This window comes from Hylobates moloch, unplaced genomic scaffold, assembly GCF_009828535.3.
Source record: "Hylobates moloch isolate HMO894 unplaced genomic scaffold, HMol_V3 SCAFFOLD_14, whole genome shotgun sequence".
Lineage (NCBI taxonomy): Eukaryota > Metazoa > Chordata > Mammalia > Primates > Hylobatidae > Hylobates > Hylobates moloch.
In genome coordinates this window covers 51,493,296-51,517,902 of record NW_026652289.1, presented here as the reverse complement: position 1 = coordinate 51,517,902, position 24,607 = coordinate 51,493,296, and the positions used below count along the sequence as shown (strand labels likewise).

At 39.2% G+C, this 24,607-nt stretch overlaps 1 protein-coding gene across 16 annotated transcripts in view; it reads right to left on the bottom strand.

The window, feature by feature from the left end:
* PEAK1 (pseudopodium enriched atypical kinase 1) overlaps positions 1 to 24,607 on the bottom strand; it is a 292,413-nt gene that overhangs the window by 45,943 nt on the left and 221,863 nt on the right. For all 16 annotated transcript variants that reach the window (XM_058427924.1, XM_058427920.1, XM_058427915.1 and 13 more), the window contains one exon: positions 13,109 to 16,362. In XM_058427924.1, the coding sequence (XP_058283907.1) occupies positions 13,109 to 16,248 (3,140 nt within the window). In that variant the 5' untranslated portion in view covers positions 16,249 to 16,362. The remainder of the gene's footprint in view (positions 1 to 13,108; positions 16,363 to 24,607) is intronic.

The following is a 24,607-nucleotide window of genomic DNA, read 5'->3' as shown; positions in this document are numbered from 1 at the left end:
CTAACACAGTCTGGTCAAACAAAGGTAGTTCTTACTGGTGTGAATGAAGTAGCTAGGTCTCGAGATGGGGAAGACTGGAAGCCATGTGCAAGGTCTTGAATGAACTCTAATTTTCTGAAATTGTACAGATCCATTTTTTTTAAAAAACAGACTCAAATAGCAAATTAAAAGTGTGTTTAAGGCACCAGATTGCAAGACAACAAAGCATATAAAAACATAGCCTTCTGTAAATCACTGTCACTTTCACAATACTAAGAAAAATTACAGTTTCAAAATCCTATGAAATACAAAGTCAGAATGGCATCTGTGCAAATTAACAGAAAATACCAATTAATTTTGGAAAACAGCAATAAAATATGGTTGCCATTCTCAATAACAGAAGTAGCTCCTTAGCATCATAATTTTGGCCATGATTCACGCTAAAGAATGGGGTGAGATACTGATATGCATTTCCTGAAAAGGCAAGGTATTAGAAGAAAACACCCATAGCCTTCTCCAAGGGGACTAACCCAGGAAGGATGTTGAACAGGCTTTCATTCTTTTTTTTTTTTTTGAGACGGAGTCTCGCTCTTGTCGCTCAGGGTGGAGTGCAATGGCATGATCTCTACTCACTGCAACCTCCGCCTCCCAGGTTCAAGAGATTTTCCTACCTCAGTCTCCCGAGTAGCTGGGATGATAGGTGCCCACCACGCCTGGCTAATTTTTGTATTTTTAGTAGAGATGGGGTTTCACTGTGTTGGTCAGGCTGGTCTTGATATCCTGACCTCAGATGATCCACCTTCCTTGGCCTCCCAAAGTGTCGGGATTACAGGTGTGAGCCACCACCCCCGGGCTTTTTTTTTTTTTTTTTTTGAGACAGTGCTCTGTGGCCCAGGCCGGAGTGCAGTAGCACGATCTCAGCTCACTGCAACCTCCGCCTCCCGGGTTTAAGCGATTCTTCCGCCTCAGCCTCCCAAGTAGCTGGGACTACAGGCGCCTGCCACCATGCCCGGCTAATTATTTTGTATTTTTAGTAGAGACGGGGTTTCGCCATGTTGGCCAGGCTGATCTTGAACTCCTGACCTCAGGTAATCCGCCTGCCTCAGCCACCCAAAGTACTTGGATTACAGGAGTGAGCCATTGCGCCCGACCCTTGGAACAGCCTTTCTGGGGCCCCGGACTTTTTTACCTGAATGCCCAGAAGCAATGGAGAAGCAAGTCAGTGCACCTTTTTTCACTTTCCTCTTATCTCCCTCTGCTCTTTGAGTCAGAGTAGGGAGATGCTGAGAAATGATCACATACACTTAACTCCAAAAACGTTGCAGGCTGACTGAGGAAATGGATGTAGGGCAGGAATGGGACCTATAAGTACTCAGAACACACAGCTACTCAGCACTGCACAAACTGTGCATTTTTCCACTTAATTCATGAAAACTCTTCAGGAGGTAGATACAATAATGCTCTTTTTACAGATGAGGAAACTGAGATTGAAAGAAGTTAAATCAATTGCCAAAAATTACATGGGTACTAAGGTGGTGGTAGAGTTGGGATCTGAATAGATACCATGCAACTCTAATGTCCATGTTCCTTCCACCACACTGTTAAGGCAAGCTTGGCATACTGCAGAAACCCAGCAATAAATACTTGATTGTGAAGATGAAGAAGTAAAACTGCTTTTACTTTTAGTTAGAAGAAAAAAACAGCTATTACTGAAAGGTAGGGTATTAATGATTACAGATGTATTTTACTTTCGAAAATCCTAAACAAACAAACCAAAAGTTAATAATTTACATTTCCAAAAAAATTTTCCTTAAATTGAAGCTGCTCTAGCTACAGATTGACTGTGTTTCTAGATATTTGGCTTCCTAATAATAATCACTACCACCACTATCCCTACATTTACCGAATGCTAGGCACTGTGCTTAAATATCTTCAAACAATAACACTCTGAGTAAGGCTTATTATTCCCATAACAGCAAATAATAATAGTGGCCAAAATTTACATAGTGCTTATTATGTGCCTGTTTTAAGCCATGCTTATCAAAAGTGGGGCTATTGACATTTTGGGCCAGGTGATTCTTTGTTGTGGAGGGCTATCCACATGGCAGGATTATAACAGCACTTCTTGCCTCTACCTGCTAAAGGCTGGACATTGGAACTACCCCCTGCCTCCCAGTGGTGACAACCAAAAAAGTCTCCAGACATTGTCAAATGTGCCCCGGGGGGGAATCCCATCCCCCTTTAAGTCTCACAACAACTTACTAGGCAGGCTATTTTCTGTGTTTTATAAATGAAGAAATTATAGCCCAGAGAGATTAAGTTACTTGCTTCAGGTAACACAGCTAGTAACTGGTGGAGCTGAGATTCAAACCCTGTAGCTTAGCTCTAGTGTTTGTCCTTTAAGCAGTTACATTATTTGCTTCTCAGTTTCTAGATGAGAATACTGGTAAGCAGAGCTCAAGTAACTTATCCAAGATGACACTAATATGACAAAAGCAGGATTCAAACCCAGGTCTCGATGACTTCAAAGTCTACGTTCTAAAATATTATGCCAATGGCTACCAAACTTTCATGTACCTAAGAATTACCTGAGGAGCTTGTTAAAATTGCAGATTCTCAGCTCCCATCTCTGGGATTGATTTAATAGCTTTGGGGCATGGCCCAGGAATCTGCATTTATATACTCCAGGTGATGGAGTTGGTCCCAGGAACACATTCTGAGAAACTAGTTTTCACGCCTTCCTCCTCCAGAAAGAACAGAAGAATAAGTATACTACAGCAAGGCGTGAAAAGTGAGTAGAAAAATTTTAAGTAAAGGAGCATCATTCTTCAGAAGTGATATAAGCAGGAAAGGGGAAAAAAATAATTTAAATAGTCACAGATGAGAAATTCATAATGTACTATGAAAAAGCAAGGAGGGGGTAATAATTTGGAACCATTCCCAATCTTGTGAGGTTTATTCTTAGTCAGTTTACTTCTCTGGGATTATATTACCTCCCAAAAGGAAAAGAAACAAAGCTGTTTGAAGACTACCCCGTTCTGGTACATATAAACATAACCATACTGTATCATTCCGTGATTACGATAAAGTAAGGTATTTATCAGTTTTCTCCAAAACATGATTATTTAAAAATTTAACAGTGAGGACTTCATGAACTCATCTTAACTTTAGGAAAAATGTGTCGGCAAATGTAGATGTGATTTTTCTAAGTGCTAATAGTCCAGAAGTTTCTTTACAGCAAAATAACATGTGATCAGGAGAGAAAGCAGCTATTTTCAGCTTCTGTTTTCAATTATTTTCTCTTCATGAGAAGTAGAAGTTTGATCTTGGGGCCAGTTTCATCCTAAGCATGAAAAGACAACTTTGATAGGATTCCCTTAGTAAAAAAGAGAGGTAATGCAAAATTTTTTTTCTTTTTCATTATACTTTAAGTTCTAGGGTACACGTGCACAACGTGCAGATTTGTTACATATGCATACATGTGCCATGTCGGTTTGCTGCATCCATTAACTCATCATTTACATTAGGTATTTCTCCTAATGCTATCCCTCCCCCACCCCCCCACCCCACAACAGGCCCTGGTGTGTGATGTTCCCCACCCTGTCTCCAAGTGTTCTCATTGTTCAATTCCCACTTATGAGTGAGAACATGCGGTGTTTGGTTTTCTGTCCTTGTGACAGTTTGCTCAGAATGATGGTTTCCAGCTTCATCCGTGTCTCTACAAAGGACATGAACTTAAGGGAGAGGTAATGCAAATTAAGATATAACCGGAGCGTAAGCATTAAAACAATTGAAGCTTCTAACTGAATTTTCCAGAGAGAAGGACATGACATTTTACCACAGTCTAACAAGTGTTGGGATTTTCATTTTCCATACCATATGTACATGCACATATGCACGCGTGTGCACACACACACACACACACATATATTAACAGGCCTATATTAGTTACTATACAGAGTACCAAACCTTTCCAGTATTTGGCTGGAATGGCTATATGTCACTAGCATGTCTGACAACCACAGACAAATCTGATATTATGGCTTAGTCCAGGGGTAAGCGAACTTCTGTAAAAGGCCACATGGTAAGTATTTTAGGCTTTGTGGGCCATATGGTCTCCACTGCAACTACTCAACTCTGTTGTAGCTTGAAAACAGCCATAGACAACATGTAAAAGATGAGTGTGGCTATTTTCCAGTATAACTTCTTTTACAGAAACAGGTAACAAGCTGGATTTGGCCCATCGGCCATAGTTTGCCAACTCCTTGTCTACACCCTTGAACTCTGGAGTGGATTGGAGGGCTCTCAGGATTGACTCCTGGATTATTGAGGAATACAGTTTAGTTATGTAAGGTCTTTGAGAAGATCCAAAAGGACTTGGAAGGGTAAAGGAAGGCTGATACAGATGAATAGCATTCCTAAGTGTGCAAAGAAAGGTATGTCAAATTCAGTCTGCCTATCCAAACCCGAAGTTGGGGTTTGGACAGAATCCCAGCTGTGCTAGACACAGTTGGATTCCTGAGATGATTCTAGAAGTCCTAAGGAAACGACTTACATCATATCCCAGATGTACATGCCGGGGGTCTTTGCTAATTAGGAGCATGAAATTCAGGGGTGGTAGATTTAGGAAGGTTAGCTAAAGGCCATTCAGGCAGCAAATGATATCCTTAACTTTAGCTGGAGTGTTACTTTTATTTTCTTAATGTCTAGATTAGATTTTTCTCATTAGAAAAAAACTGTTTGAATTAAATTTTAGTTTATATTTTAGAGATGATGAGAAGGGGGCCTTGCTATGTTGCCCAGGCTGAACTTGAACTCCTGGGCTCAAGTGATCCTCCTGCCTTGGCCTCCAAGTAGCTGGAACTACAGATGCACACTACCATGCCTGGCTGAACTGAAAATTTAAGCACAGATTGGCAATAGATCTTGTCAACCAAGTATGAAAACAATTATTTACATAAGAGTGAGACTAAGTGTCTAAAGTGGGCAATTTGTGTTGGGAGGTATTCTTACATTCAGGAACATAATTTGGACACAGAATTTATGCCTGAAAACTAAATTGACATGCAAGTAACTATGGCCCATTGGCCATAGTTCTAATCAATAACCAAGTGTTATTGGTTAAATAACAACACTAAGATAACCATGATTTTAGTCACTAACCAAGTGTTTACCACCACAGCTTATTGAAAGAACCACTAAAAATGGTATTTGTCAAGAAGAAGGAAATTGAACCCAGAAGGTAGGAGTAAAATGAAGAGGGTACTTGGCTGTTCTAAAGAGATTAGGTTACCAGGGACAAGAGATTAGGCAGAGAGCTCAATCAGGAAATACATTAGTAAACAGGTTAGAGATGATGGTAGCTTGGATCAAGGTAGTAGAAGCAGAGATTAGAGAGAAGTAGATAATTTGGAATATATTTTGGAGGTTGAATCATCCAACATTTTGGATGTTGGGGGTGAAGGCAACAGAAGAATCAAAGATGACCCATAATTTTCTGGCTTGAGCAACTGAATGAATAGAGGGCCATTTACCAAGAAGGGAAGAGTTGTGATGGAACAGATTTGTCGGGAAAAATTAAGAGTTCTGTTTTGGATATGTTTCATTTTAAGTGGAGATATCAAGTGGAAAATTGCACATGATTCTTGGGGGAAGAGATCAGGGATGAAGATAATAGGGTCATCCGAATATTTATAGTTTTAAAACTTTTGATACCTGATGATGTTTAGCCAGGGGTTAGCTACTAGGGTTTAAAGAACCCCTTTTTGGTATATGACTATAATGGAAAAAAAAAGTTGCTTCAAGATAATGGGAGGAAGTGAATAGAGGCAGAGACGGAACAAGACTGGTTATAAATTGATAACTGTTGAAGTGAGGTTTTGTGGTAAATGGTGGTTTACTATACTAGTCTATCTACTTTTGTACATGTTTAAAATTTTCAATCATAAAAAGTTTAAAATAAAATGAAAAAAAATGAGAGGACCAATTTTAAGATAGTCCCAATTAAAAGGTAATCCAGTAGAACTGATTGCAAAGTCAATATTATAAACAAGGCACTTAGAAGAAAAGGAAGCCAGAATAACTAGAGGTTCATGAATAAGAGGATAAGATTAAGCCCAAAATGTTAGGATTAAAAGGTAGGCAGATGCCACATATGTAGGGCCTTCTTCAGTGTGGGGAGTGTGGGGATATAACTAGATTTACATTTAAGAAAGAGTAGGCGGCTGTTCTCAGAATAGATTTCAGGGGGCAAGACATTAAGCAAGGATGATATTAAATTCTGGTTCCCTAGGCATAGTTTTGTAATGAGGTCAACTCCTATTGCTAGATATTATGCTGATGTTTTACAGATATTATATATTTAGCACTCAAAATATGTCTATAAGGTAGGTATTATTATTCTTATGGTATAGGTAGGGAAACTTTAGCTCAGAGATATTACGTCAAAAGTTACAACTACTCAGGGGTAAGTCAGAATTCAAATCTTTGACTCCAGTGCTGGCATTCTTCCCACTATGCAGTATTATTCCCCCATGTGATGGACACCAAAGAGTTGCAGAGATGGTACGTAGGTAGGTAGGTAGGTATCATTTTAAAAATGATAGTTGAGAAATTCCTAACTGGTCACAGACCAGATTAACCACCAAATTAGTTTCTCTGAATCCAAACTTGCCACATAGAAATGGTGCCCGGGTACACATTCTTGAACTAAAATTTGACCCACTAGTATCCCATCTTCTAACCTATTTTCAATATCAGTGCCAGAAAATATTTTATTAAAAAACATGCTACTTTCCTGCTTAAAAACTGTTTCCTCTACAAAATCTACAAGATAAAAGCCAAACATTTCAACACGTCATTTACAGCCTGTCTCAGCACTTCTCACACTTTTTGGTCTCAGGATTGCTTTGCACTCTTAAAAGTTGAGAATCACATGGATTCCTATTTGTACAGGTTCTATCAACTGACATTTAAATGACAAATTGGAACTGAGAACATTTGAAAATAATTAATCCATTAAAAAAAAAAACTTTTTTTGTGGCAACATGGATGGAACTGGAGGACATTATGCTAGGTAAAATAATGCCAGGAACAAAAGTTAAACACCACATGTTCTCACTCATATATGGAAACTTAAAAAAAAAGTAGATCTCATAGGAGTAAAAAGTAGAAGAGAGAATATGACAGGCTGGGAAGATGGGGGAAGAAAAGGATAGGCAGAGATTTGTCAAAGGACACAAAATTACAGCTAGATGGGAGAAATAAGTTCTAGTGTTCTATAGCACTGTAGGATGACTATAGTTAACAGTAACACTATTATATAGTTTCAGATAGCTAGAAGGAGGATATTGAATGTTGCCAACATGAAGAAATGATAAATGTTTGAGATAATGGATATGCTAATTTCCCTGATCTGCTCACTTTACGTTATATGTATTGCAACATCACTACATACACCATAATTATGTGCATTATGTATAATTTAAGTATTAAATAAAAATTTAAAAATTAAGGAAATAGACCCAGTAAATAGTAACCTAAATAATAGTTTTTTCAAATCTTTTTAATATCTGGCTTAATAGAGGACAACTGAATTCCCTTATTTGCGTCTGCATTCAATCTGCTGTGATATGTTGCTTTGATTAAAGTATATGAAAAATATCTGGTCTCACCCAGATTCATCAGCGGAAAAAGGAGGAGTATTTTAATAGCTTTTTAGATAACTGTAGATATTCTTTGGTACCATACCAGAATTTGATAAGTGGGAGTTTCTTAAAGGTTAGTTGCAATGTGAAATCTGAAACCATATCAATAAACTTTTTATACTCAGTTACATTAAAAGCCATTGATCTATCTTGCAGTTTGAATGGATTTTACTCATGTATAATTTTATAATATCATGCATTGGGTTATTTGGAAATTATTGGTTTACTGAGTTAATGCAGATCCTCTAAATGTTGACATATTTCATTATATAATACTTTTAAAAGTTTGCAAATTCAACTATCAATCTCATCAGAAGAATGTTTAAGTATTAGGAAGCTGTTGAGGTCATGGTGGCAGATGTAAGTTTTTAAAAATTCTTATTTCTGCTTGAAAACTTGGATTTTATATCACTGACAACAAATACAGTTAGTTGTTTTCCTTGAAGTAATAGATTTATGTTCATTCTTAAGAAAATATCTGCCAAACACTCTCAGATTTGAATAACCACAGTTTGTCTGTCAGTTGTTCTTTCAAGGTAGTCCGTGAAAAAGGGGGCTAGTTCAGCTTCACAACTCAAACTATTTCACAAGTATTTTTCTTTGAGAAAACCATCATACTTTGTTACACAGCAGAAGTATTCTACGTGTACTTCCCATTTAATTACGCAGACTTTTTAAGAAGACAGGTACTCCTGGGTTGAGATTTAATTTACTACATCACCAAGGGAATTCTTACAGGGTCTCACCCTGTCACCCAGGTTGGAGTGCAGTGGCGTGATTATGGTTCACTGCAGCCTTGACCTCCTGGGCTCAAACGATCCTCCCACCTCAGCCTCCTGAGTACGTGGGATCACAGGCACACACCACCATGCCCAGCTAATTTTAAAAATTTTAGTAGAGACAAGGTCTCACTATGTTACCCAGACTGGTCTTGAACTCCTGAGCTCAGGTGATCCTCCTGCCTTGGCCTCCCAAAGTGCTGGGATTACAGGAATAAGCCACTGTGTCTGGCCCACCACAGACATTAAGTGAAACTCACTTAAAAACAACAACAACAACAACAACAACAACAACAAACCCTCCTAGTACAATATGGTGCCATGGCTTTGATTTATGCTACGATGCAAGTAGTTTTAACCACTATTGCACTATTGCATCAGTGCAAATGTCAACACAATGAAAAAGACAAGTGTCTTTGTGTTATTATAAAAATAGTAACATTGGCATGATCACTACTTGAGCTTACACGGACCATACTTTAAGAACCAATGGACTATTCTTAAAATTTAATTTAAAAAATTTTAAATTAACAAATAATAATTGTATATATTTATGGAGTACAATGTGATGTTTTGATATATGTATATGCTATAGAAGATTAAATAAAGTTATTAACAAATCTATCACCTTATTTTTTTTTGTGGTGAGAACATTTAAAATCTACTTTTTTAGCAATTTTTAAATATGTACTATGTCATTATTAACTATGGTCACCATGCTGTACAATAGATCTTTAAAACTTACTCTTCCTGTCTAATTAGAACTCTGTACCCTTGGCAAACACCTCTCCTTTCCCCATCAACCCCACCTCACCCAAAAGCCTCTGGTTATCATCGCTCTATTCTTTCCTTCTGAGTTTGAATGTTTTACACCCACTGGATTATTCATTATCCTTTTCTAGCCACATGTCCTGCTTCTGTTTGCCACCAACCTCACCTCTGTGACTTTGCATATATTGTTCCTTTGGCCTACAATGTCTTTCCCAACAGCTGGCAAAATCCTATTTGTCTTTAAAGATCTGCTTTGGATTTTATTCCTGAGAAGTCTGCATTAAGCTGAATTAATCACTCTGAACATTGTTTTAGCATTTATCCATTGAGGGTAGAGGGCCTACTAACATTTTTAAGCACTCAATGTGTGCCAGACCCTGGGATAAGCTTTTTATATGTTTTCTAATGAAATTTTCAAATTACTTCTATGTGATAGGTATCTTTTTTTTTTTGAGACAGAATCTCGCTCTTTTGCCCAGGCCGGAGTGCAGTGGCGCTATCTCGGCTCACTGCAAGCTCCACCTCCCGGGTTCACGCCATTTTCCTGCCTCAGCCTCCTGAGTAGCTAGGACTACAGGCGCCCGCCACCGCGCCCAGCTAATTTTTTGTATTTTTTTAGTAGAGACGGGGTTTCACCGTGTTAGCCAGGATGGTCTCGATCTCCTGACCTCGTGATCCGCCCGCCTTGGCCTCCCAAAGTGCTGGGATTACAGGCGTGAGCCACTGCGCCCGGCCTGTGATAGGTATCTTTATAGCCTTGTACACTGAAGGATTAGACACATAGTTGAAGTCCACCCCAAGCCCATTATTTCAGGATAATGTTTCCCCCTATTTGTTCCAGGGCCTGATGGCAAATACATGGCACAGTTAAGACACTCAATTTATATTTCCTAAACAGTTAAATAAATGAACTTAGTAACAATCTAATGCCATAATGAAGGGCTCTATAAAGTTCCTCATCTTTCAGAGCCTGGGGTCTGGCCTTTAGTACAGTATTTTTTTCATTTTTCATTCTTCACTCCTTACATATAGTTTAGACTTGAAATATTCATTTATTTATAGAAAAACTGTATTTTCATTTCTTTCAGCAGTGCGCTCCCAGCCGTGGGATGGTAATTTAATGATCACACTGCCATCAAGCCTGAAACACAAATGTTGACATTTGATGGTAATGTTTTCCTTATCAAAGTTGCTTCAAGTAAATACCAATGGTGTATCCAAGTAAATGAGGCAATTATTGAAAAAGTAAATGGTATATATTTTTCAATATGCATATTCATGTTTTAAACTTTTCAAAAAGTTAAAAAAAAGCTATTGAATACCTCTTTTTCTACTTAGTCTGGGACATTATGAAATGTGAAAACTCCAATGTGCCTTAAAGAAAAGTTTAATATTTCAATCACTGCTTTACTCAGACTATAGCATGTATCTTTATAATGGTGGTGAGACTAGCAGTTCTAAGTGTGACCCAAGGACCAGCAGCATCAGCATCACCGAAGAACTTATTAGAAGTGCAAATTATCAGGACCCACCCCAGACCTACTGAATCAAAAACTCCAGGGGTGGGGCTCAGCAATCTGTGTCTTAACAGCTCTCTAGATGATTCTGGAACATGGTTAAATTTAAGAACCAATGGGCAAATGAACTGTGTTATTTGGATTCATGGATGTTAACTACAAAAAACAGATAAATTTTGGAAGACCTGACTGGCCTATATATAACCTAATTGTGAAAATAAAAGCTGTATAGTAAGAGGTCTGCCAAGCCCAGGGCCTGGGCTGCCCTCAAGCCTATATACCATGGCATGCAGCCAAAGGAGAGAGTCTCATTCCACAGAAAGAAGCCGAATCATTTCTTGACTGTGCCTTCTAAGATGTGGATAAATACACTACAGTGGTACTTAATCAGGAATGACACCATGTGAGAACTGTCTACCATTCCCTCCTACATAACTCCAACCATTTGCTGTTTAAACTGCCTCTTTTCTAAATAAATCAGGCAACTGAAATACATGTTTTTTTTTTTTTTTTGAGATGGAGTTTCACTCTTTTTGCCCAGGCTGGAGTGCAATGGTGTGATCTTGGCTCACTGCAACCTCCACCTCCCAGTTCAAGTGATTCTCTTGCCTCAGCCTCCCAAGTAGCTAGGATTACAGAAGCCTGCCATCACACCCAGCTAATTTTGTATTTTTAGTAGACATGGGGTTTCACCATGTTGGCAAGGCTGGTCTCAAACTCCTGATCTCAGGTGATCCGCCCGCCTTGGCCTCCCAAAGTGCTGGGATTTCAGATGTGAGCCACCACACCCGGCCCTGAAATACATGTATTTTATTACTACTGGAGTACATTCTGTCATTGAATACCTTACCATGGAATATAACATTCAACTACCAATGACAAGACTGTTCTCTCTAGGACTACCATCCTAGTTGCTTTGTTACTACATGGATTTAAGGAAAACAGAGACTTGTTAGCATTTTGACAACAATTTGGAGGTATGTAAAAAGCTTATTTTAGTAAAGAATAGTAAAGAATGTATATAAAATTTCCTAGCATTTTGCTAGGAAAAGTAAAAGCATTAAGTGTTCACTTCATTTTTTATTATACTTTTCTAAAGAAAAACAGGTAAATCTGACCCATCCATCAGAATTTGCTATGTTTATAGGAAAGAAGGGCAGGCCCTTCTTTCTTTACTTCTTTCTTTACTTCTTACTTTAAGTTAGGAGGGAGAAGGACTCAGAGTCAGATGAATGGAGTACTCAGGGCATATCTTTAAGAATAAAAAGGAGAGGAAGCATAGGGAAATCATCCCATTAGTCACAAACTTGGGATAAAAGTTCCTTGTTTTTATTGGCAGTTAATTCATTTTGTTTACAATATAAATAAGAAAGAAAAATTTAGGCTCCCTAAACATATGTATTTATGTGAATGATTACAAGTAAGAATATAACAATTTTTATTGATCTTGTGTTTGTTAAGAATGCAACATTATAAGGAGGATACGTGCTTTAGAATGAGACAGATCGAGGTTTGAATTCCAGCTCTGACAAGTACTAGCTTTGTGACTCTGTTCAATTCTTAACTTCCTGGGTTTTCAGTTTCCTCATCTGAAGAATATAGCAAATTTATAAGGATTTGAGATAAGTATTTATTATATACCTTGCATAGAATAGGTGATCAATAAACAGTTATTAAAGTATTCAAGAAAATGAATGCCTAGAGAACTGATTTGGGTATGCAATCTGTCTAGCTGAACTGAAGATTATACTACTGGGTCTCAGTCTCAATACTCAAGTTCTCCTATTTCACCCACACGCTAAATAACTATAAATTGCTTGCTTACCACCCTCCATTTTTTTTCCACAACACTTGGAAGGAGGACAGAAAGAGACAGCAATAAAAAAACAAATATTCCCTTAAAATAAGTAATGCATATAGAGATAACACCTTCATAAAATACAAAAAGAATTGCTGGAAGAGTTTTATTTCATTTACAGTGAGGGAAAGAACAGTACCACCATTTATTCACTTGATCCTGTTTCTTCCTCACACTACCATCACATTCCAAAACAACATATTATTTATTGCTATTAAGGTGTTATGGATTTGCTTTTCTATGCTAAAGTTCCTCTGCATTCACCAGAATGCATTAGGCTACTTAAGCCAAAGATCCAGGGCTATAAACCTTGTTCAGTGCAATAAGATCACTTTAATACTATTCTAATCTTGGAATGCAGTTATAAAGATAGATGATGGCCACAGAGTGCTACTTACAAACAGAAATGGCTCTTATGCAATCTTAAAAGATATAAAAAACTTAGCACCTGAAAATGTGTTAAAAAATTCCCATATTCTGCCAGTCTATTTTACATACCTGAGAATCTTTTTAGGAATCTGTGATGGAGAAGAATGACTCCTCTTCTTCTTCTCTGAGTCCTGTAGTAATGCATTCTCTCCTCTACCCTTCTCCATGACTGCTGCCTGGTCTGTCCTAGCCTTGCTCTGATCCACACTGAGCTGGCCTTGAGCAGGATCGCACCTGTACATGAAGACAATGGCTGGTTTCTCACTGGACTCTCCTTTTGCCTCTGTGAACCAGTGATGGCGCTGAACTGGAGGAGGAGGCAGCATGTGAATGACTGTGCCATCCAGGCCCACCAGTTTCCCTTTCTCTCGCTCTTTCTCTTTGTCATCCTCCTCATCTGTTTTCCGACGGCGGAAGAAGCTTTTAAATGATATCCAGCGCTTGGGTTTTGCATCAGCTGCCCGCCTGCTGCCTTCAGAGTGCAAAACTGATTCAGCTTCTGTTGACCTGGTAGGGCTGGTTGGCTTGGTCCAGTTGGTGAAATGCCTCTGCAAAAGGTTACTTGCATGGTAAGGAGAGGAAGTAGATCGTGGGGGGGGAAAGGGAGGTGGTGGCTCACTCTGGGAGCTAGTCACTAATTTGGAGGGAGAAGGGGTGACTGGCTTTATGGATGGGTCTTTCTGTACTTTGGTGGTAGGACTGTCTGTGGTCTGAGGTGCTTCAGCCTCACCACTAGGCTGAGATGTAAAGAGAGATTTGGGCCGGACTGGCGTACTCTTAGGTGTACTCTTAGCAACATCAGCATCTGGAGGAATGGCATAAAGTTCTTCCACACTGCAAGCTTTAGGGCCAGATTGAGGTGTTTCTGGAGGAGACTGTGGGGGTTGGATTGAAGCCACGATCTGAGAAAGCACTGTGCTTGCTTTCTCTCTGGTGCTGCTGCCGCCCACCATCTGAGACTCCTGAGTGCCTTCTATTTTGGCCACAGGCTCTTGAGTGGTTCTCTGGATCTTTGCTGGGGAGCTGTGGCTGGAACTATAGCTTCTTTGTGGTGAAGACTGACCTCTGTTGAGACAGTTGTTAAACTCTTGAACCTTCTGAGCCACTGAGCCCCTTTTATGCTCTGTGCTGTTTGAAAACCCTTTAGTTTGAAGACAGTCAGTGGTTTTGCTAGTGGTGTTATCAGGCACTTTGCTTTCAGTTTCTATTTCTTCATAAGTATGGCTTATTACACTTGTGGTTTTTTCTTTCACTGAGAGTTCTCCACTTGTTCCCAGAAAACTTTTGTAGATAGCTAGATTATCATATGCATTTGGATTGATCACAATGGGAACTTTGATAGCATTTTTGGAACTCCGAGCATAAGTTGGCTCGTCATGAATGATAATTGGAAAAGGTGGCATACCAGCATTGTTATAACTATTAAATTTTATTTCAGACAAATTAGGTGACTTAACAGGGATGGTTTTGGAGGAAACGTTTGTAGCTGTGGGTGATGTAGGTGCTGATTTGTGACAGTTTTTCCTTGGAGGAACATTTGGTCCAGTTCCACTAGTAATTAGTTCTACTTTAGGTATCTTTTGTCGTGGACTGGTGCTAGAAGTCCATACTTCTTGGTATCGAATTGCACTGGGTTTCTGGAAATGGGCACTTATTTGTCCTGGTGTCAATGAAGATGATGTAACTGGAGAGTTTGGAGTAGAAGATGAGCTTTTTGTCTTGGGGCTGTTAACAGGGCCCTCGAGGTGCTCACTGGCCATGGCTGCTGACACATCCACGACAGTATATGGCTTGCACAATGGCTGTTCCAGATTCACAACTCGGTAGGGTTTTGCTTGCTCTTCTGTGGGGACAAGGTTTATGGTTACTGCTTGCCCAGAAACATCTGTAGAGGCTTTACTTTCTTCCTTCTCAGTTTGTACAGCAATCTTGCCATCTTTCTCTTCTAATCGGAGAGCAAGGACTGCTTTGTGGGTCTCTGGAACTTTTATTGAGCTTTTGGAAGCTTGTGATGAATCTTTATCCTGATTATTACTAGAGGGACTTTCATAATTGGGCTCAATTTCCTTCATGTCCTTAGAATCTCCTGGGTTACCAGGAGATATTCCCCCATTACAAATCTTCTGGGATAAACTACTGGCTGTCTCAGAACGCGATTCTTCTGTTAAAGAAGAATCTGGTGATGTGGAGTCAGATGACACCATGCTCTGAATGCTTCCTTGTCCATAAGAGACCACAGAATTTTCCTCATAACCATTCAGGATTTCATCATAGCTGTCATCATAGTCCACAGCACAGATTCTCTGCAGAGACTTGTTTCGCAGGGGGATGGTATTCCATTTTTTGTCCACAAAGAATCGAACAGGAGACAAAGTGTTTGCTCTGAAGTTGGCAAAGCGAGGTTGCCCTCTCATGCGAATCTCCATGGCCAACAGCTCTTCATCACTCTCATCCCAACTCTCGTGCTCCTCCTCCATGTTACTGAAAAGTACATCCTCTTCACTCTCCTCGCCACTGGAAAACTCTGGGTAACAGAACCGGCCCCCTTCGTTACTAATCACTTCTGTGCTCCCACTCAGAATAACGTGCTTGCCCTGAGTTTCCTTTATCCCACCTATCATGCAACTTGGTGGAAGTTTTCTTTCCAATGATCGTTTATAGCAATCATTTATTCTTCCCAAGAATGTTTCTCTGGAGTTTGTTTCATTTCCTCTTATCTGAGGGGCAGTATCCAAGCCTGCTATCTCCTTTAACACTTCAGTTAGTCCATTATTGTTATTTGACATCTTCTTTGCACTATCATTATTGCCATAAGGCTTAGGAACATGGCTAATTCCTTCTTCATCTTCATTATTATTGTTAAGTGGTTTCTGACTCAAGGCAGCTCTGTTTCGGTTCCACCCTATGATGACAGGTTTGTTCTCACAGTGTTCTTGGATGATAAGCTCACCACATATACTTTGCCCATCTGCCACTACCATAGTGGGCTTCACAGCTATAGTGGGTTTTTTAGCCACAGGAGGCCGGAAATTGCCGGTGTTCCTGATGCGGTGGTTGTTACTGTGATTGGCATTAGTTTTCACATTGCCATGGGTGATGGGTGCCTTCTCAGGGTCTGGGGGAAGCTGGTGCAAACTTTTAGGTTTAAAGCAATTCTTGCATTCACCAGGTTTCCAAACATGTTCAGTAAAGGTGTTACAAGCAGACATTTTTAAAAATAGAACTTCACAGACAATGCTTTTCTTTCAGTGCATGACAAAACTTTCATCTGTTAGTTTTCACTTCCCCTATGTGTTACAGCAGCTCTTCTAAGAATGATCAATCTGTGGAGGGGAAAAGAAGACAAAAAATCTGAATGAAAAAGGCACTATGAGACTTACCATTATTAGTGACTTGAAAAAACTGACTCCATTCCTAAACTTTTCCTTAAATTAAAAGATTAAAAGCTAAACTAATTTGAGTACTTTGTAATTTCCCGTTAGCCAATCAGCATATTGGAAAGTGAGCTTTTTAACTATAATTTTATATACTCTAATCAATCCATACATAATCTTTAGCTTGATGTCGCTGTTGCAATGATTATGTGACCTTCCCTCCCAGAAATGCCTTTGTTACCACCCCTGTTATCCACCAATTTCTCTAACATTTCCCAGCCCACTATAGATTCCTCTTCTTCCACCTACCCTTGAACGTTTTAGACATTTCGTAGACTCCTCAAACTCAATACATTGAAAATGAAGCCTCAGGGCTGGGTGCAGTGGCTCATGCCTGTAATCCCAACATGTTGGGGAGGCAGGCCAAGGTGGGAAGATCACTTGAGCCCAGGAGTTCAAGACCAGCCTGGCTAACATGATAAAACCCCATCTCTAAAAAAAAAATATAAAAATTAGCTGGGTGTGGTGGCACACGCCTACAGTCCCAGATGCTCAGGAAGCTGAGGCAGGAGGACTGTTTGAGCCTGGGAGGTGGAGGTTGCAGTGAGCAGATTGTGCCACTACAGTACTTCAGCCTGGGTGACCGAGTGAGACCTTGTCTCAAAAAAAAAAAAAAAAAGCTGAAAAGGAGACCAGGGGCCGGATCATGCAAGGCCTTTTAGGCTTTTAAAGATTATAGAGTTTATCCTAAGAGCAGTGGGAAGCCACTGAAGGGTTTTGAATATGAGAAACAACATAATCAATTTGCATTTTAAAAAGACAGCTCTGACCAAAACCCATGAAATTCTTAAGTATATAAGTCCAATAAAATATGTGTAAAATCTAGAATCTATATGAGCAAAACTACAAAACACTGATAGATGAAGGAGGGAAGAAGCGGCAAAGGTAGGCAAATTATAGCCCAGAGGCCAAATGTAGCTCATTCCTGTTTTTGTATCCCGAGGTTAAGGATGCTTTTTATGTTTTTAAATGGTTGGAAACAAATCAAAAGGAGAATAATGTTTTGCAACAAGTGAAAATTATACGAAATTCTAAATTCAGTAACCACAAATAAAGCTCCATTGGAACGTGGGTCACACTCATTTGTTTACATACTCATTTGCCTATTGTGGCTTCTGTGCTACAATGGAGAGATGAGTAGCTATGAAATGTGTGATACATTGACTGTATGCTTCACTTTTACTGCTTTGTGCCACTCTACAAATTGCAGGATTTCCACTGGTGCATCTATCAGTGTGAAAATAACATTTTTCAAAGATAATACATAAAATTATAAAATAGATAAAATTATGAAATACATAAAATTTCATTACAGATATGCATTAATAGATGAACATTTGTAATCAATTTTGATGAGAGGAAGTACTAATTTTGAACCCCCCATCAAGCAAAATGTTATCTTCCCCAAAATGGAATTTCATTCTTCTCACTAGCAAACCTCTGTTATAAAATATTGTACCTAATTATATTTTGCATTTTATCAAAAACATTTGCAAAAAAAAAATGACAAGAGAATGAAGATAAACCCCAGAGTAGGAGAAATTATGTGAAACATTCATATCTGACAAAGGACTTTGTATCTGGAATATATAAAGAACTTCCAAAACTCAAAGAAAAGAAAAACCCAATAAAAAACAGGTAAAAGATTTGAGCAGACACTTAACCAAATATATATGATTTTTGATCTTTTTTTTTTTTTGAGACAGGATCTCACTCTGTCACCCAGTCTGGTGTGTAGTGGTATGATCATAGCTCACTGCAGCCTCAACCTTCCTGGCTCAATCAAGCCTCTCACCTCAGCCTCTGGGGTAGCTGGGACTGTGGGCACATGCCACTATGCCTGGCTAATTTTTCTATTTTTTTATAGAGATGGGGTTTCTCCATGTTGTCCAGGGTGGTCTCAAACTCCTGGGCTCAAGGGACCCACCTGCCTCGGCCTCCCCAAAGTGTTGAGATTACAGGCATGAGACACTGTGCCCAGCCAAAGATACATGGATTGCATTAAAACAATATAAAAATTGTAAATATGATTTACAATATTTACAACATTGTAGTAAATAAAATTTATAATATTGTAAATATAATTAGCCACATGGAAGTGCAAATTAAAACTACAATGTGCTACCACTACACATTTATTAGAATGGTTTAAATAAAATTAAAACAAAAACAACTGATGCTAGCGAGAATGTGAAGCAATTGAAACTCATATATTGCTGGTGGGAATGTAAATGGTTCAGGTGTTCTGAAAATGTTTTGCGGTTTCTTATAGAGTTAATCATAAACTTATCTTGGAGCCCAGCAATCCCACTCCTAGGTATTTACCCAAGATAAATAAAAACTTTTGTTTACACTAAAACCAATACACAAAGGTTTACAGCCAAAGCTGGAAACAATCTAAATGTTAGGTGGCAGTGGTTACACAACTGCATACGTTTGTCAAAACTCACAGAACCGGCAGGGCAGCTGGGCGCGGTGGCTCATGCCTGTAATCCCAGCACTGTGGGAGGCCAAGGCGGGTGGATCACTTAAGGCCAGGAGTTTGAGACTAGCCTGGTAAACATGGTGAAATCCTGTCTCTACCAAAAATACAAAAATTAGCCAGGCATGGTGGTGTACGCCTGTAATCTTAGCTACTCAGGAGGCTGAGGCATGAGAATTGCTTAAACCTGGATGGCGGAGGTTGCAGTAAGCCGAGGTTGCATTGTGCCACTGCACCACAGTCCAAGACTCTGCCTTGAAAAACAAACAAACAAACAAACAAACAAACAAACAAACTCATAGAACCACACTTAAAAAAAGTGAATTTTACTACATGTAAATTTACCCTCAATAAACCTGACTTTAAAAAGACAGCTCTGCTGCTATGTAGAAAATGGACTGGGGAAGAACAGGACAGGACGCTTAAAGGACTGACATAGGCAAACTAAGATCTGATGAGGATCTGGATTAGGATGTGGTGTCAGGGAAGGCAGAGAAAGATGCAGGAATGACTGGATTTTGAAGAGTAAAAGGTATTGAGGTTTTGGGTTTATGTATCAAATGATTGTGGAGCCATTTACTGAGATGACAACATTGGAGGAGGTGCAACTTTTGAAGGGAAGATTATGAGTCCATATTTTGTCACCCTGCATACAAGACAGTATATGAATTTAGGAGTCTGAAACATGGATGAGAATTCTGTGGTTCTCCTCTGCTTAGGAATTACTAGTATAGAGATATTTAGGCCGAAAAGAAAATAGTGAGCTGAGGAGTTGGCCTTGGTGGGTGAACCAGGGAGAAGGGGCTAATTCCTCTCCCCTAACTGAAAACTAACAGCCAAGGTGTGATGACACAGAAGCCAGATGAGGAAATGTCATGAAGGAGAAAGACAATAACTATTTCAAATGCTGCTGAGAGGTAATGGAAAATGAGGACTTACATACATGCCCATTGGACTTGGCAACGTGAGCTCATCAGTGACCTTAGCATGAACTATTTGGTTCAGTGGTGGGGATGGAAACCAGATTGCAGTGAGTTGAAGAGTGAGATAATAGAGCAATGGTAGATAACTTTTGGAGAAGAGTAGGCAGGAAGGAGAAGAAAGAAGGAGCTAGGAGGATGGGGGTCCAGAAAGGATTTCCTTATTTTAAGATGGGAAGACCTATATAATGTTGAATGGTAATATTGGGGAAAGATACAGGCCAGGGTGAGAGGCTGAAAAAACAGGAAAGAGGGAAGAATCACAATACTTAGAATGTTAAAACTGTGCAGTTTCTAATTCAATTGTGTTTTATGGACAAAGGAATTGAAGTCTAGAAGAGAAAGTGAGTTTCCTAAGGACACACAGTAAATAAGAAAGACCCAGAACTGGGACTCAAGGCTATGACTACCTACAATATGTTTTGTTTTTACCTTTTTTGGTAGATATTTTTTCTTTTGTTGTATATGCTCACTGTGGAAACTCAGAAAAGCATAAAGAAAATAGAAACCATATGTAAACTTATTATTCAGAAGTAACTTCTATTAACAGTTTGGGGGCAGTTCCTGTCAGTCACCAAGAATTTAAATTAAAAAATTCCCTGTGTACTTAGCACTATGCAGCACTGAATACAAAAAAGAATAAGGTATCTTGGCTTAATATCTTGTTAACCAAGTTAAACAGACTCTGATAAGAGTGGGATTAAGTTTTCTCTTTGTAAGTAGTACAATATATTTGCTTTTTCAAAGACTAGTAGATAATAGTAAAAATAATTCCCCACTTTGAGTAAAAGTAAGTTAACTCAGTCAAAAGATGGCTAAGTTGATTAGCAACTATCACTTATCAACAGAATAGCCAAATGAGACTCACCAGGAACACCATTTGCTTATGTCAGTGTTGTGTGCACTAGAAACCCATCTTGCATATGACATTCGTTTATAAGTTTGTGTCCATCTGTATTCATCTGGTATAAAACTGAGACATGAACCAAGCAAACACCTTTAGCAAGCACCAGATGGAGCTGCTGTCTAAGCCACAAAACGTTAACCACAAGGGCTTCACTTTAAACACTAATTATGTTTGGAGACAAAGAGGTGTACTTAAAGACACTGTCAAAACTATTTTAACCTACAACAGTCTCATAGAGGGGGAAGCTGTACCAGATGCAGGTCTGTCCAAAGAGCAATCCTTGGGTTTTACAGCCTTTGTGAAATGACTTCAATGGCAATCAATAACTAGCAGCTTTCCCTGCTCAACACCAACGCTCCCCAAACGGGAAACTCCAGTCTCCAAAGTTATGCTTGAGAAATAAGAAATGTGTCTCCTGAGGCACTTACACAAGGATATAAAACAGTCTATCCTGGTGTCTTCTATTTATTTTCCAGAACAGGTCTGATACAGAGCACCCAAATGGAACGTTTGATAAGAAAAGCTCATTTACCTCCACATTCCTTATAATCTCAAAGCGAATCTTCTAGATGAAATAGTCTATGGGAGAGTTTAATGGCTGAAGCTGCCCCTAGGAGGCAGCCAGGATTCCATGATCTAAAATCCTATTTCATATTTGACAGTTTTCAGGACCAAAGCCCTTCAGGCTATAGATGAAGCTATTCAAGAGTGGCCTATTTCACTTCAAGTCATGACAGCTTTTTAAGAACCTATTACTGTTTTTTATTCTCTCTACTGCCATACAACGACAATAATTAGTTTGCTTCTAGTCCAACAGTTTCAGGCAGATTTGATACCAAAAAAACCCCCACAAAAATACAAAAAAACAACAAACAAATCCACAATGGATTTCAATCTTGAAATAAACTGGCCAGCAGAAAGAGCTGGAGCTCCTCAAGCTGGATTCAATTTCTGTTAGTGAAGAAAAGGAAAGTGTGTAGGTGGGAGATTAAACACCATATATACAGCATTTCCTAAAGGCACCCAAAGAGAATCTGCTAATAATAAAGGAGGATGGAGAATGAACTGCTAAGCTCCTTCTCCAATTCTGTGACTCCCGAAGGCCATCATCTCTCCATAAAATCTGTCACATTGCCATGGAGGCAGAGTCAAGAATCCTCACTGCTGTACGTGGGCTTTTAAGGACACTCTCAGTAAGGATCTATTGCCTATATGTCATCCCACATATTAGTCCATCTCCAGGATGCTAGGGGACAATTTACAAGTCAAGGTTCTCACTAGGCTTTTGTTAAAGAACATGTGGGTCACTTAAAAAAAAGGAAAGGAAAATGTGACAACCATACCCATGTCACTGTTCCCAACCTTTCCTTCTTCCACAGTGAAAAATGCTGACCTGACACCTCAACCAGCTGCCAAATCCTTCAGTATATGACTAAAAGGGTGGAGAGAGGAAGTGAAAGCAAAGCTGCAGGAAGAAGTTTTGCAGAAGATAAAACACAGCTTAAATTTGGTACACAAATGGAAATTCCATGAGTAAAAGAGACTTTCTTGAGATCTGACCAAAAAAAAAAAAAATTATCATTCCTTGCTATCACAAGAACATGAGGTTCTCTTATTTAAAGAAGAAACCAAAGTAAAATCTGCTTAATTTTGGAAACTTAACGAAATCTCCAGAAGCCCATCCAGTTCCAATTGTTCTAACCACAAGTTTTTCTAACAATTCACTGCTCCTGTCATCACATGGTAGTCATCTCAGGATAAGAATCACGTAACAACAAATGCACTCCTGCAAAGCAGCACCGCTCAGTTCCAGCTAATTTTTAAATTCAAACTCTTTGACGAATCAGTTAACCACTACTAATAATTATTATAAACTTGGTAATAACTAGTTATAAGATTAGAAGTTCCAAAACATTCCCTGAAACCACTTTAGACCCCTATTTAAGAAGGTATACATCAGAGAAGAGGTTAAAATATTATCTAATAACAGCCAAGACTCCATAGTCTTTTATAGTTTTATTTTATTCACGAGCTTTTTCTTCTGCTTGGAATGTATTTCCTCTAATGCTGTTCCATTTGTTGAAACCCTATTTATCCTTCAAGATGCAGTTTAAATTTTACCTCTGTGATGAAGTTTTGCCTAACTCGATTATACCACATTGTTTTGTAATTATGTAAATCCCCGGAAGGCAGGTCTAAGTGTTTTTCATCTCTATATCTCTTGAATTGTTTGGAATACATTAGATACTAAATAAATGATTGCTGAGTAAGAATAATTCTAGTTAACATTTACTACTAAGTACCAGGCCTTTACCCATAAAAACTCATAATTTGGCCAGGTGGGGTGGCTCAAGCCTGCAATCCCAACACTACACTTTGGGAGGCCAAGGCGGGTGGATCACCTGAGGTCAGGAGTTTGAGACTAGCCTGGCCAACATGGTGAAACTCTGTCCATACTAAAAATACAAAAATTAGCCAGGCGTGGTGGTGCATGCCTGTAGTCCCAGCTACTCAGAAAGCTGAGGCAGGAGAATCACTTGAACCCGGGAGGGGGAGGTTGCAGTGAGCCGAGATCGCGCCACTGCACTCCGGCCTAGGCAACAGAGCGAGACTTCATCTCAAAAAAACAAAACAAAACAAACACCTCATAATTCTCACAAAACTCTATGACAGACATACTATTATTTGCCCTACTTTACTGATGAAGAAACTGAGACTTGCCCAAAGTCACATAGCTAGTAAATGGCAGAGCCAGGATGAATGCATGCATGCACGTATGCATGCATAAATGGTATAGCTTCATGGCATCTGGAGGCTGCTTTAAACATAAACTTGGCAGTGTCTGAAAGACGGTCCACAAAGCAGCAGCAGCAGCAGCAGCAGCACTGTCCACCATAGTGGAATTCCACCATGAATAAAGAAGTATAAGAAGTAGGCACACCCACACCTTCCCCTCCTCAGCTTTAAGAGGTCAGTCCAGGTGCTCACTGCAGAATAAGCCAGAAGAAAACAAACAGGCATAAACTTAGCTAGCAGGCTGTCTCAAAGTTGTGTTTTTTGTGTTTCAGAGTGTTGAGGAAGTAATATTACGAGGCAAATTAAGCATGACCTTTCATTCAGCTCTCCAAGTCAGGAACCACTCTGATTTGGAGGGGCCACTGAAGTGGCTGGTTGAGAGTGAGTCGGTGAGATGTTGCTATCAGTCACCTTGCTCTGTTCCTCCTCTCCATTGCCCTCAACCTCAGAGCCAACTGCCAAGTGAAGAAAGCTGGACTGCAGGCTAAATTAGGGAGTCACAGCTGATTGAGATGTGAGAAGACAGGGAATAAGAAAGAGAAGAAATAAGGGCAGAGCAAAATTCAAATAAGAGAAGGCGGGAAAAAGGAAATTGGGAAGGAAGGAGAAATATGAAAACAGTTAATGATTCTAAGAAAAATCCCGCTTGAATGTTTATAGCCACATAATCAGAGTGAGCAATGTCATTTGCCACCACTCTTCACTCATTTTTGGAGGCTTTATTGTCTTGTGTTACTTTACGTTTGGCAGGAGGCATTATTTTTCCAATTAAAAGAAATTTTACCTTTCCCAGCTATAGAAAAGAGTGAACAATACATACTGTAAAACATTTATAATTTAGACTTTTAAAGGGAAAAAGTACTTCTAAATTAATGAAAGTCTGAATTACACAATACTTTGAAGAAGTACAGATTTATTGCTTTTGAGGAAATACCATAATAAACTGGTCTCTCCTAGTGCAGATATTTG